This window comes from Parasteatoda tepidariorum, chromosome 1 (assembly GCF_043381705.1).
Source record: "Parasteatoda tepidariorum isolate YZ-2023 chromosome 1, CAS_Ptep_4.0, whole genome shotgun sequence".
Taxonomy (NCBI): Eukaryota; Metazoa; Arthropoda; class Arachnida; order Araneae; family Theridiidae; genus Parasteatoda; species Parasteatoda tepidariorum.
In genome coordinates, this window is record NC_092204.1 from 71,112,080 (window position 1) to 71,128,548 (window position 16,469).

The 16,469-nt window shown below is 25.0% G+C and overlaps 1 protein-coding gene across 2 annotated transcripts in view; it reads left to right on the forward strand.

Moving 5' to 3' along the window:
- Nucleotides 1-3,833, forward strand: part of LOC107450904 (protein eva-1 homolog C) — a 38,739-nt gene extending 34,906 nt beyond the window's left edge. For both annotated transcript variants that reach the window (XM_016066843.4, XM_016066844.4), the window contains exon 8: nucleotides 2,123-3,833. In XM_016066843.4, coding sequence (XP_015922329.1) covers nucleotides 2,123-2,436 — 314 coding nt within the window. In that variant the 3' untranslated portion in view covers nucleotides 2,437-3,833. The remainder of the gene's footprint in view (nucleotides 1-2,122) is intronic.
- The last annotated feature ends 12,636 nt before the right edge of the window (nucleotides 3,834-16,469 follow it).

A 16,469-nucleotide genomic window follows, 5' to 3' on the forward strand; every position in this document is an offset into this window, starting at 1 on the left:
TTTTCATGTCATCCTTTAGTGCCAACTGTTAGCAAAGTTATTTATTATCACCTTGTAAACACTAGGATTAGATATTAAAGATGATAAGGCATAGATTTTAAACTAATTTCAATAATTATTGACCATTTTGAAGATTTTCATCGGTTTTAAATTTTTTTAAGTGGAATTCATTTACAAAAATTAAATTTTCATTAGCATTGTTTCCGGATTATGACATGACTAATTCTTCTAAATATCAATTTTTTTGAATGAAATATTATTAAAATTAGTTTTATATCTGTAATTTAAAATTTAATTTATACAACTTTTAAGTTATTCTTCACCTTACCATTTTTAATCTTAATTACATTTCGTACAGTGGTGTTAATTGAATTAATAAGATAAGCATACCCTCTGTTCAGTCAGTTTCTTTAAAGAAAAATTTGTTTTCCAAGACTTAAAACCCTGTCTTCACTTAGGGGATTAACGCGAAGTTTCAATTTATAATAGGCGACGGATTAGTTTTACAAGAAATGTCACTGAACACCGGAAAGCATTCTCTTCTTAATGCCATAGAGCTTAAGACTGCCAACTAAAAATTAACTATGGCGATAAAATTTCATATTTTAAAAACAAAAATCATATTTTTGGAGTAATGAATTTTGGAATCACTTGTCTTTATATTTCATTTTTCTCCTTAAAATTAGTGGATTTGCAAAACACATTAGAAATAACTAATATGAATTTATCAAAACGTAAAGTTCCAGGATTTTTAAAAAAATCTTTTTGTTACGTTTAATCTTGTATGAATTCTAACCAAATTTTTCTTATAGTTGTACGTTAAAAAGTTAAAATCGATTAATCAAAACAGATATAGATAAATTTAAGAAAAAAATTCAAGTAACAATCTTTGCGTAGAATTTTCTCTAAAAATACTTTCTTCAATAAAACCAAAATATTCTTACAGTAGTATTTGTGAATTTAGTACTTACATGGACTGTGATCTCAAATTATTTAGTTGCCACTAAGTTATGGCTACCCAAAATAGACCTCTACTTTTTCATATTACGTGTGCAATTAAGTAGAATTCGTTATTATTAAAGTTGCGTTTCTAAATTTGAAACCCTAAAAAACTTAGCTGCGAACAAAAATTTAAAAATGTGAAATGAAGACAGTTTTAATCCAACATGTTTTACTTTTTGTCATCAAACCTTACATTTTACATGGAAAATTCTTTTTTTATAAGGTATTCCGTAATAAGGCTTTCAATGTATGTTTTTAGAATCCTTGTCAAAAATGAAGTAAAATTATTATAAAATACTTAATCGCGAATTAGTATTATCTTACTATTGAGAGAACCGCTGGAGAAATGATAAATTCTGTTTCACCTAGATTAATAATTTAAAAATCAAAGTTATAAATAAGTTCAGTCAAACAGAATAAATCACGAAATTTTGGGCAAATGCATTGATTTTGTTTGTATTTTTTTCTTCTGCATTTGAAACTACATGGCTTACCTAAATTCACTTTTCTTTCAACTTTAAAACATCAATCTAGATGAAAGAGAATATTACACGAAATCAGTCTATTCGATTGCGCAAGAAAACAGGCGCAGAAAGGTGATAATTAGAAACACCTTCAACTGGCACTCTAACAGGTTTTGGTGTTCTTATGCCAGCCTTTTTCAATAGTGATAGGGCAATATTTTTTTCATAATTTATAAATATTAATTTGCTAGCCCACAGTTTCTTTAAAGCACTTTTTTACGAAAATACTAAATAAATTAAGTGCGTCAATCAACACCTCCTAGAAGAGAGAAGGCCTCGGAACGGATTAATTTATTACCGAACATAAACTGCATAGAGGAGGTAAAATAAGAAAGATGTCACTGCGTCCGGGCTACTAATCAGCGCAGTGAGGAAAATGGTGTCAATACGTTTGGACTACTTAAGAATCAAATTTCTTGTTTATGGTTTTTCCGTGCTGAGGCCTTCTCCCTTCTAGGAGGTATTGGTTAATTAAGAAGCACTTTGTAAAAGCATACTCCATCAAATGTAAACATCATTAATTTACATTGAACAAAATGGCAATCATTTATCCTCATGTTTCAGTATCATAGTTTAATTTGGCTTTTTATTTTCAGGGAATAAAGATAAATTTATTCTATACACCACAGTCAGCTTAGGTGTCGGATTCTTGCTATTCATAACCGTTTTGGCGGGACGGCTTTTCATGAACAGAATGAGAACAAAATCAGATGACGACAACGTTATTCACATTACTCCAGAAACAGAAGATCAATTTTTCAGTGACAGTGATTTGGACCAGTTCGAGCCTCCAGAACCGCTGCCACTACCAGTGAACAATTACACGGCTTCCATGAAAAGGAAAGACAGTGATGTGCTTCCACGTGCACCCATTAATACCGGCAGAGATCTCAACCATTATTTCAGCTGAAAGAGTTGGGTGACAATTTTGTAAATAGAACCTTTTAAACGAAAGAACAAGGGTGATTTCTATTCTCTGCATTATATTAAGTGTCATTCAAAAGAGTAGATATTGATTCCAAGTCAATAATTTATTATTTTGCATAAGGGTTGACTGTTAACAGGGACACAAATAGTCTCCTTTTATAAGGATATATATCTAATGTGCATTTAGGACTTTAATGCTATTGTTGAGAAAACGAAAGCAATGTTTCAGATATTGCTTGAAATAAAGACATTTTTTTCAAACTTCTAATTAGTAAAGACAACAGTATAGACTCTTTCGATATTTTTTCGGAAAACTAAGTTTGTAAAGTTACGAGTCTAAATGAATTTCAAAATTAAAATTTTGAGTTAGTTGCAGAGCATGCAATCCATTTAAATCTTAATTACGATGTTGTTGCTGTAGTAGGCCATTAAGACCTTGGGGTGTTATTGTTTTCCAGTGGCGCCATCTATGGTCAAGAATTAGACCTCTGTCACCGAATACTTAACAATGTTGTGCACTTTTTTTACTTTCTGAGATGCGAGATGAGAAGTACGGTTTTCTGGAAAACGCCATTAAAATTAGAAGATTTGTATGGGTTGCACAACTTCACGTCAATCTCTAAGCTTCTACAGAAATCAGAATTTCTTTTAAACATATGTTTAAGCTAAGTAAGCTTTAGAAAATCAAATCTAAATAAAAGTTCTACATTAAACAGTCGATTTCGTTGTACTCGAATGTTTTTCCCATCCTGGAATCATGCGGTTCTAATTAGATAACAAACAAAAAGTGTTTGATTCCCGTATCAAAATCCAAAATTATCCACCATGTACCGCTTTCGTAGAAGAAAAGGGTCCTAGTTTCTTGTGAATTCTAGGATATTTTGCTTTCTAATGCATCTAGAGCCTCGAAACTTCGATAAGGTAGATAATTCTTTAGTCACCAAAATGATCGCCAAGTTGACAACGGTCCCACTGTCAATGAGAACGCCTTTCCTTAGTAAAATACCACCAAGCAAAAATGTGGATCTTTATGAAAATGATACATGGTAAACAGAAACCCCACAAAAATTCGTTTTTTTCTTTTAAAGGACATTTTTCATGTAGTACAGTGTTGTTTTCCCTTAATCATCTGAATTTTGCGTCAGGATTAGTGATTCATTTTCATTCAAATTTAGTACATGACTGCTTCAGTTGACTTTTACTTATAATTTAACCAACTATATCATCTAAATAAAGAACGATAATTCATGGTTATGTATAAATGAAAATAAACAAATGTATAAAACACAAAGCATTAATTAATTTATTTATATGACTTTCTATATATCTGTTACAATCGAACAATTTCATATAAACTTGATTAAATTTATTCAAGCAGTATGTTCTATTTCATTTTATATAGAGCTATGCCTTTTTCTCTCTTCTAGTGTACATATTTATTGGCAGTTTTCACTCACTCAATTAATATATTTATATATATATAAGCATTTATAACGATACATTATATTCTTTTGGTATTTTTTTTTTCAGCTACAAGGCATGAATATAAGTAGGAGAGTTACTAGGAAATATAATATACAATAAATAACATGTCCAAAAATACCTTTGTACTTAAATAATTAATCTAAAATTCACAATCTGCTTTGTTAGTATTTAAAAGTTTAGCTAAAACCTGGTATATGATATGTTTTACGATCACTTCAGTAGAGTACCAAGTAGCTCAAAAACTTCACTATTTAGTTCACTAAATTTTAGCACATTATGATAGTTTCAGTAAAATAAAAATAAATTGAATGGGAAATTATCTGAATTATTCTCTGAACTAAATACTTTACAACTCAATGTATTCAAGAGCACATCTAGTATTAAAAGTAGAACATTTATAATTTTTTAGAAAAATTAAATCTCCCTGTTTATCTATGTATAATTAAATACATATTTAAAACAGATATTTGAGAAATTATTACTGTCCAATTTAAAATGTTAGCAATTTTAAACATTTTTACGGTGCAAAAATTTATGAAAGAGAATGAAAGTATTAATTCAATTTATAATCTTAAAATTTTTTGAAATTCAGTGAAATAGAATTTTGTGTAGTGAAATTTCTCAGTTCAAAAGCCTTTATAATTTTAATATTTAGGGATTTCATAGTTAATTTTGTTATGTAGGAGAACTACGAACTTACGTATGAGTAATAGATAGTTCTTAGGATATGTCTTTCTGACTGTGCTTATATCCAACTGCTTTTACATTTAAATTACTTATATGGTATCAACAACATAGGAAAACGTCCAAAACTTACGATAAAGATTTTTATGAAATAAATATAAAAACTAAAATACTACAAAAAAATAAAATTTTTTTTAAAAATTTTTAAATTTGAGAACTACTGAAAAAAAAAAACTTAATTGCAACAGAAAATTAACAATGTTAAATTTGAGCAGAGAATAATTCAGACAATATATAACTATATCCTAGTTCAATATAGCATATGAAATAAGCAATGCATAAAATTGATTCAATGACTTTATGTAAGACTTACCAATGTCAAAATATTGGGAACTAAGTATTTATTGAAAAATATCACTATAAGTACTTTGCATTTACGACTTTTTTAATAAAATAGACTACATTCTTTTCAGAATTAGCTTCAGCCGTTGTTATGGGTAAAAAGGAATACAGATTTTAGCTTTATTCATAAATTGACATTAGTTTTTCTTACAAATATGCATAGAATCATACCTTTGAGCATTTAATAATAATTTAGACAGATATAGCCAAAATTTAGTTTAAATACTATAGATTATTATTTCTTTTTACTATTAGAAAATATTTAATTACTTTAAAACTTGCATTATAATGCTAAAAAAAGAATATATTATACAGGAAATATTTTTCGTTAAATTAAGTGAAATAAACAGCGGGAAAAAAAAAACTACTTGCTAGTATTTTAAATAATGCTTTTAATTTTAAAATCTGATTTAGAAAGAAATTTTGATGCCAAGTAAAAGGTTTATAAATTAGGAATAGTAATAAAAATTGGCAGCCATGTACTACTTATGGAAGAATAAAAAAGTATATTTATAAATGATTTAGAATCCAGAGAAGTTCATTCATAAATTATTTTCAAAAATTACATAAAAAAAAAAACAAACTAAAAATCACATATATTAAATAGATTGTACCACTATTTTCCTGTTAAAAAAATCTAATAAAAAATTGAAATTTTGATTATGATAATTTTTTTTCAGCCAGACTCGACCACAAATAGAGTAGTTTTTAAACATTACAAATATTTGAATATTTTTAGATAAATATTTCGTGTTAACAAGTTAATAGTATAGATAAGATGAGTGATTATTATTAAAAAAAAATATCTTCTTAAATGTGGTAAAATTTTCTGTAAGGACACAAAGGGAAGATTTTTGAAAGAAAATTGAAATGTAATTAATTAATAAATATAAAAAGTAAAAACAAAAGTTAAGAAGTAACTGAAGAAACAAGTTAATAGTTTTTTTTAATATCTTTTTAAAAAGCAATAAACTACTAAAATCATAACAGATATTAATATTAAGAATCAATCAATAGTAAGAAATAATCCAATTCAGTTATTGCTTTAATGTGTTCTTTCCTTAATGTGTTAAGTAGTTAAAATATAACAATTTGAAAAAAAAAATTAATTTTTTATCATCCTTGTTATTAAATAGCAATTTAATGAATATTGATGAAAATGGATACCCCGAAAAATTGGAAATTGCTTGCAAAATTGCAGATGCCACATTTAATACATAGAATGACAAAACAGTGATGGTCCTGCATAGATGCACATAGTGCTGGAAGTCAAGATGTATTGTAATATTAAATAGATTTGCCATAAAATAGTATAAGGTGTATAAAACTATCTTTCCGTAGTGATACATTTAAACCTAATTTTGATTAATTTTTAATTGAGAGATGCAACTGTGAGAAAAAAAAATTTATTATGCAAATAAAAGTGAAAAAAATATTCAGCAAATTTACAGTTACACTGCATCAAAGTACTATTTTTATAATACAGTACAGATCCCGTTATCCGGAAATCAGAGAACCGGAAAACCAAAAAACCGGAACGAAATTCAATACATTTTCTCGCCATTTTTTAAAAAAAAAAAATTTTTTTTTCCTCATAAGATTTTACGATTTTTCTTTCTTTTTTTAAAGATGTTTACCTTACCATCATTTTGGAAATAATCATTAGTGTATTACTTCATCGTTTTTTCTTATTTTTAAGATTATTTCCAAATTTTTTTCTTTCTTTTTAGTTGGGTTTAACAATAGAAAAAAAGGCTTTTTGTAGCGATTCAGAAAACCGGAAAAATCAGTTATCCGGAATCGTCCCGGATAATCGGTTCCCTACTGTATTCAACAATGAAAATAAAATAATCTGCATAAAAATTATTTTTTACCCAACCTGTCATTTCTAACAGAAATTTATCATTAATTAGAAATTTGTTAACTTCAAATATTATTTCCGAAATTCGGATAAAAAAATGGCTGCCAAATATGGCTTTGTTCTGCTCTAAAAATAAGGACCTCAACATACTTAATAATCACTTGATAGATCGCGATATAATTATATATCGTTACTTTGACGATAATGGAATCAGTAATGGAATTGTGGTATCCTCATGTTTTAGATCGATACTAAACAATTTTTAAAACAAAAATTTCTACAACTAAAGTTCTACATTACATTAATATACATCTAAACTATAACAAAATTCATATTTATTACAAACAAGTAAACATTACTTAAACTAATTGCTCTAAAAATAAAAACTTGTAGTAGCTAATAAACACTAATATATTATATTATTAATAACTGAATATAAACTTCCCTACAATAATGGAAGAAACAGTTTCAGTTTTTATATTTTTTTTAAATTTCTCGAAAAATACTAAGAGGATTATTTTGTAACTTAAGAAGTATTTAGTTCATGAGATTTTTCGTACTTATTAATAAAGTTTAAAGCTTCCAATGTCATTTTGTAGAATTGCAAATTACATTTTATAACATGAAGTGTGTGGAAAACCTCTTACTTTGAACTTTCTTTTAAAAAAATATTAAAATTATTCAGAAAATTGATTGAAATTTTTAAGATATTCGAATCAGACTTTTTCAATAGTTGCCAAGTATGATTGATTCACCACAAAATTATGGGAAATTTTTTTTTGTCAATTTTTCCTGTGCATGAGCAGTATAAAGAAACTACTTTACATACTTATAATCTTTCACTGTTTTATAAATTCTTTACAAATTTTAAAACAATAATTTAGTTATTTTAAATTGCTTTGAAAAATTTTGTTTTTGAATATTTTTAAAGTTAGAGCAAAAAAGTTAGATGAAAAAATTAGTTTTTTAAAAAAAAATTAATGTCCATGTCTCCATAAATAATTAAGCGAGGTTTTCGAAATCTTATGTAGTTATTGCAAATAACAACCAAAGTAATCGATACAAGTTACAATCTTATTGTTTAATTTTCTGGCATAGGGTGTTAAAAAAAAACTTGTTTTCTTTTGCAATTTAGTGCTGGTCCCTCAAACCTTATTGCTAAGTATGAAAAATTGCATGACCTATACACCTCTAAAGTTATAAAATAATCTTCTAAGTATCTCTTGAGAAATTTTGAAAAAAATGTCAAAAGCTGAAAGTGTCTCTTCCATTATTGTAGGGTAGCGTAGATTAAAATTTAACTAAGTAATAATCAAAGCAACTTTGTGACAATAGAAAACAAATGCTTTAGCATTGACAATTAATATACAGGTTTATCTTTGAACAATAGTTTTTACTTGGTACTTTTGTTTAAGAGGACAGATAGAGGAAAACTTAACATCATAAAGTATACAATTTTAAGAGATATTTTTACTTTCAATGTATAAAATATACACACATCCCAAAAGGAATATTTATAAAATTTTCAAGTGAATAAAAAACCATACATTTGAACATTAAACTGAAACTTCCCCTGCGAAGTGTATAATTGTAACAACATTTATGTGATTTAACAATAACATGCAATCATCGTGTAAGATTTATTGTACAATAATTTGCATGTGTGAATTGCAGGAATTTACATTAACATAAGGCATTCTTGGGGTTTCTTGATATGTATCATTCATTTCTAGATTGTTCTATAGATTTACCATCTGGTACAACAACGTGAACTTATAGTCTACTTTACAATGTGCTACACACATTTGGTTCTATTGCTATAGTAATATATTTATATATCATAATACGTGTAACTACATACTATAGTGCAATAGTATATACAAATATTTTAGCAATTTAACATGAATTAATCTGTTTTGTAAAAAACACGCATACATGTGCACAGTCACAAAATCATTAATCCCATTTAATAAAATGATAAACATGTTGATTGATTATACAACACATTTTTGCTTATTAATTTGGCCTGAAATTTAACATAATCAAAAAATAAAAATAAATTTTTAGGGTGACTTTAGTCTTATAAAGAAAAGTACACAAGTGAATAATTTTCATTTGCATTATATATAAATCTTTTAGAGTTCTTACAAAAAGTTAAGATAAATTAGTTTTTAATGTAGGATTAGTTGAAGAAATAATAAATTTCTTTCAAATTATAAGTAAAATCGCAAATATTTTGAGAAAAACTTTCCTAATAGATCAGTGTCAAATAAAGTAAATCTGATTTTTATTAATTATGCATTATTATGTACTATTATGTTTTTGCTATATGATTTACAAATTTGCAATAAAAATCATTAATTGTAAATTTAAAATTCAACTTTGTCAAAAAATTGTAAATTTTTCATATCTTTTTATGACAAAAATTTTTTTTTTAATAAATTGTTCGACATTCTTAATAGATTGAAATTGTACACAAATGTGAATAATTTCTTGGAATCTGTAATTCTAGAAAAATATGTTACATAAGAACTTAATCAGTGAAATTCAACAAGTACCTTACTTATTATTATTATTATTTTTTTAAAAAATCTAAGTGACTTTTTTTCACTTCATGTTTACTCATTAAGAATTATATTTATTATTATGTATAACTGATTTGTAAATTATTTTGAAAGCTAAATGGTAAATTCATTTCAAAACTCATTAAATTATGGACATTAGGTTACAGTTTTATTTTTCTTACCTGATTTATCAAAATTTACTAGTAAATTACATGAAAAAGAATTTTTACTGATCTACATATATTGAGTATAAATGTATCAATATATTGACTAAAAATCTATGATTGTTTGCACATTTTTGCCTGAAAATAAAATATTGTTAAAAAGAAATTTATATTAATTAAATGGAAAAAAAAAGTTTTTTTGAATTAAAATTGTTTCTATACAAATTTGTTCGACAGCATATGAAACTAACTACAACACATCAAGGCTTTACAAGAAGGTTATGATATTTAATAAAAATTTACGAAAACTTAAGAAATTTTTTTTAATTTTTTTCTCAAAGTTGAGAAATATTTAAAAAAAAAATCTAAGTATGATATTTTTAATACGTTGAATACAAAAAATGTTTAATAGTCTATAAAAGTTACAAGCATAATTTCTTATGTAATAAAATTATTTTCCAACCTTGAGTTATTTTAATATGAATTTAATCTGAATCAATATGAAACAAAATAATTAGACTTCTGAAAATGTTAGACAAAGTTAAAGTGATTCAAATAAACACTATCAAAATCATAATTAAAGATTAGTCTACCTTAGTACCATGCATCAATGTTTGGTGCAATTTTTTGATGGCACAATGAAGATGAATTATTACCATTGGTGTAAAACTACAGTAAATTGTAATGCCACTATGCTTTGTGACATGATTAGATGATGCCTGATTTAGAATTAATAAATGGCTTATTTATAAATTAATAAAATGGCTTAATTTTATTAGTGATAGTGTTATTGTCAATACACATAGTTATTTTTAATAGTTATAATTAACATTCACTATCTTTGATGCTTCGTGTCCCTACTTGGTGACAAAAAATTGTTATTAAAAAAAATTCACCAAACATGGTAGCTGCAAGATACCAAAGTAGTTTCAAAGTTAGCATGGTCTAGAAAAATAAATAAAATTGAAAAATTTGTTATTGCAGTTTAAATGCATCTTATGCTTACGTATCTTAAGTATATTACCTAGTGATTATTTGAAGGGGAAAAACTCAGCACAGATGAAAATTTTTTTTTAACATTAAAAAAAATGATAGCAAAATTAGTAATTATTTTATAGAGAAAGAGAGATTGATATGGAAAATTAATAATTTGAGCATTTAGAAGGTGAGGCACAATGTGAGAGTAGAGTTTAGTTTTTAAAATTCATAGTGTAAAGAAAAATTGATTTTTTTAAATTTATACTTTGCATGGAAAGAAGTTTATAACAGTTCATAAAGTTTTAATAAATATGCAACGTTTGATATGTATTTATTCCTCACTTAAAGAAATATATTGTAGCTCCAAAGCTTATCATTTCGGAAAAAGAAGTGAGTGATTGACTGATATTTTTCTAAAATATGTATATTTACCCCTACAAAAAATTTCATCATGAATTTGTAATATATATTATGACTCATTTTGTATAACTCGTTTAAAAACAAATTATAGCTATACAGATTAATATTAATCAAATAAAGATTTCCAAAAATTTATAAAACAAAATCAAATCAATGAAATTAAAGTTGAGATTGATTAAATGCTGAAAAATTAAACTTAATAACATTATTACTAATTTGGAGACACAGAAAAAATATTGGTACATTTAAAAATATACATATATAAATTAAAATCTACAAGTTTACAAACTCAACTAATATCTAGATAAAAATGCAAAATTTGAACACTAAAAGGCTAAAAAAAATTTTCATTTAATTCACTAAATATATTAAAACTATAATCATGGTAATAGCATTAAGTAAAAGTCAAGTATGTTGAAAAATTATACATTAACATCAAAACCAGAACAAAAATTTAAATACATACACAAAGAATTTATTATTATTATTTTTTGCATAACGTATTTTAAACAATACAAACTAATCAAATTAAATATGTGGAAATAGCCAATTGAGACAGCTGTCTAATATTTATCATATCTAAAGATGATATTTGATGAATTAAAATATATGTTTTGTAAAAAATATTTCAGTAAGCAACTGTTAAAAAATAAATAAATAAATTATAGGATAGTTTTAAAATAAAATTTGTACAAATATTTAATTTATTAATGTTTATGAATTATCCACACAAGCCAAGCGGTAATTGTGGTTAATGTATTATGAATCAACACTTATTTGACTGATTGAATTAGTAAATGTGAAGTATTTTATTTGGTGGCTGAAATTCGTTGATTAAGTTTCAGTTATTTTAATCAGTGGTTTAAAGATTGAATCCAATAATTTGAAAGAAACCACCCGACTCATGATTGTTACAATTTAAATGAATAAATCAACTTGATAATCTATTTTCAGACATGTGATTGCTGGAAGAAATTATCAGATATTTTTTTCTATATAGGTTCTTTTTCTTTTTTTAGTGCTTTATTTTTTTTCTTACATCGAAGATAAAAGACTAATTTTTATGCACAAAAGTAAAGTTTAAAAAAAGAAAAAAAATTCTCATTAATACATAAAAGAATATAATAATTGAAAGAATTACATATTCCTCCTTTTTCACACTTTAAAAATTGTCATCACATCAAAAATAAATAAAAAAATAAATAAATAATAATAATAAATAAATAAAAAATAATTGTGAAATCTATGGCAATAACTGAGAAATGATTGATTATTAAAAGATCTTAATGGTTGCCATTTCAGAATTATTTTTTAGATCATTAATTGTATACTTCTGTGTTTGCCTCAGTAGCTTTTAACCAAAGTTAGTTTTTAATCGTTAATTTTAGCCGAAGTTATAATGGAATTTTGTTTTCAGTCTCTGTTCTTGAAGTTTATCTGAAGTTGTATTTTTCTCTAACAAATCTCCGGAAGAAAAAATTAAATTTCAGATTAATGGAAATTTTATCAGAATATAAATTAATTGATTTGCAAAAGTTCACACAAATCAAGAGCCTTGAGATTCGCAGAATTCTGTGAATTAGAGGAAGAATCACATGCCTGTATTTTACCCAACTATAGAGTAAGCGGCACTTATATTCAAAATATATTTATCACTTTCGATTGCAAAATCTAAATACTATTAACACTTGCATTAGACAACTATGATGCAAATAGCCTCCACACATAGTTTGATTATTTGCACTGAAAAAATATGTTAAGATGGAGAAAAAAAATCACAATTGTTCTTCAAAAGAGCAGTTTATGAAAAAATTTTATAATTAATGTATTCTTATAAACAAGGACCGACCTCAAAACCTTTAAGGTGAATATGTTGTCCTTGCAATGTAATAAAATGACGTTTCCAATAAATGCAACATTGTTTTAAACAAGAATTTGTTCATAATACTACACACACACGAACAATACAACAAAGCTCTTAAAATTCTCTCAATTTTCTTCAGTGAAATAAATAAAACTGTACATTGTTGACATCCAACAGCAAAATTAGAATTAAAAAAAAAAACTTTAATTATGCATTATTTTGTCAAAATAAATGCACTGCAAGAAATTCAAGAAGGGTAGTGGACTAGATGCAAAAATAAACTATCCCAATTTAGTTTCATAATTAAGAAAATATTGAATTACAACTTCACACTGATGCAAGAAGTTAAATACACATTTTACAATATTTTAAGTAACAATTTTCTCACTATATTGAGTTTTGTACTTAATATAAAAACATAGAGCTCATGAATTTACTATTGAATACACATTTCAAACAAAAACAACAGTAAAAATTGTTATGTTTCAACAATAAATGGCATACAAATTTGTTAAGTACGTTTATGTGCAATAAATCAAACATGAAAACAAAACTTAATTAAATGCATTTTAATGTGTATTGAGTAAAGGTTAAAAGAAACTCTTTATCAAATGCATACATTGAAATAAATTTTGAATACCACATAAATTAAAAAATCATTAAGATCAATATAATGATTTCAATATATTGATACATTTCAGGTATTAATTCAATCAATTTAAGTATTACATAAGTATCATTTTTAAAAGGTAAATTAAGCAAACAAAATATATTTAGTTCATTGTTAGAGCTGGAAATAATTTTTTATAGTAATACTTTAAAAAAAATAAGTAAAATAAAAATCTTCACAATAAATTACAAAAACAGTAGTGTCTTTATTAGAGAAATTTTTCCGCATACAGTAATTGAAATAAGTATTACAATTGACTATATGGACATATTTGATTAGTTAGAAAAACCTGCACTATATTTTGTAACCATTATTTAAATTTCACCCATTCTTGAAATATTTATGCTATGTGGTTACCAATTACATGTAATGTTGTATGATAGATACAGTGTGATTTTTTTAGGCACAGGACTTTTTATGCAGTTGTTTAAATATTGTGATAGTCTTGCTACGCAATATAAATATAGAAGTTTAACAGTCATATTCTTGCAGATACAATTAAATATATTTATTTATTTTAATCAATAAGATTAAGTTCAGTTTGAAGATTAAGTTCATTTTTTAATATATATAAACTTTTTCATGATGAAGATTTTTATCTAAAGATAACCAACAGATGCAAACATTTTTACACAAATTATTAGTGTATACTGGTGTTTTTGGAGATACACATAATATGCAATGCATTTATGGAGAATTTCTTGAAATTTTAAAATAAAATTAATTAATCAGAATTATTTATCTCAGAAAACATAAGTAAAATATTACCTAACAAATTGCCCAAGTTTTTTTTAGTACTTTGAGATTTAATTATAGTTTTTTAAAGAATATTTTGTTGGCTAGAAAAATAAACTGCACCTAAAATAACACTTGATTTAAGTAGTCATTTACAAACTGTTAAAATCATTATTTTATGTTTGAATAACTATCAAAGTATAAAAAATTGGTTGAATTTAACTAATCATGATTTGGGATTACTTTTTTTTCTTTAAATAATTAAGATTGTTTTTCACAACATTTTGTGAATTGACCATATAACAGTTAAGATTCAAATTATCATCTGTCATTAAACACTATGTCATACTATTAAATAAAGAAGCTATTGTCAAATATTAATTTTTTCTAAGTTTCTTTTTAGAAACGGTTCTAAAATCGCATAAGATCACAGGCATTATTTTTGCTATTAATTATTATAATTCTTATTAAATATTGATTTGTCTAAAATTATATTATTGGAAAAAATTATGTTAATTAAATTATATCATGGTTTGCATCCTAATGTAGCCTCTTTTAATTTTAAATATGATTCAAAAATAGCTGATCGCAAATTTTTATAAAGAAAAAAAAATTAGGTTGTTTTGTTAGTAATTAATTGTGTGCAGACCTGCCAACTATGACGCTTTTTGAAAAATGTTTTGTATAGAGATAGACTTTTAATAATAAAAGCTTTCAGAATTTTGGTAATTTTGCTAACACTTTCAAAGCTTCTCACCAATAGTGCAGGAACAAAATGGCACTGTATATGAACTTTTAAATCATTTATATGTATTGGTGTGGAAAATAAGTTCAAATTAATAAAAAATAATACATTAAAGCAAAAATTTAGTTACCACTGGAATAAATTTTTACAAAAAGCTTAGAAAGTTGGCAGCCCTGTGTATGCAGCAGATGTTACAAAAAAATATATATTTCTGAAAATCTAACTTAATTTCAAAATCTGATAATTTTTGACATACTTTTAATGAATAATTAAAACTTATGAAAAATTAAGGTCCAAAATACTATAAAGAATTAAGGAGTATATATTCAACCAGGCAACAAATAAAAAGGTTAATAAAAAGGCAACAATAAATTAATGTGTGAAAAGTTTAAGTTTATAAAAATTTAAACTGTAGTGTAGACATGATCTGAACTTTTTACCAAAAATTAATTTTCTAAATAATGAAAATTTTTATTAAATATATTTATAAGTTTATCTTTATTATTTAAAGTTAATATTTTATTATTCTATTTTTATAATCACAATAACCATTCATGAACTGAGTGTTTAATTAAGTAAATTCTAAGTAAGAGTGCATATTGTATAGCGATCTTACTTATATTTTGTATATTAGATTTCTTGTGAGAGAGTAAGATGGAAAAAATAAACCTCAGAAAAAAAAAATACATTAACAATTAAAAGTTAGGGGAGAAATATAATCATCATAATGATAATTTTCAAATACTGCAGCACAAAATTATGTAGACAAAATATATAAGTAACTATCTCAATTAAGAACCAGTAGAATAATAATAAAAAATAAAAATATTAGTTTCTAATAAAAATACTTCAGCTGCAGGGAATTTTATAATAGTCCAAATAAGCTAAAATATTAGTATATAACCCAAACCCAAATGGGTTTAACATAACCCAAAAAATATAGAAATGAAGTTTTAATAGCAATAGAATATTTTGATTATGGACCCTTCTGAATTTTAGAGTTTAACTAATGCATTTAAGATTACCATTTAAGTACTTTTTTTTAAGAATAACAAAATTAACAATAACATATTATTTAAACCAAATATGCAATATCAATTAACCTTACAATTTCATTTTTCATCTGATTTATGAGGCAGATAAAATATATATATACTAGATAAACCATTAACTTTATAAATATGCTTAATGATTCATTTTAAAATATTTTTGTACTTAAAGTTGTACTAGGTTCAAAAAAATAACTAACATTTTATGAAACAAATTTAAAATTGCGCAAAAATAATTGCCGTTATTCACTCTAAAAACAGGATTTCAAAACTTTTTCGACTTGAAAAACAGTAATTTTGAACCTAAAAAGACTCAAAGTATACTTCATCAAAAACTGATCACTAATATAAAATATTTAAGCTAACAAAAAATTATTAAAATTATAATAAGTAAC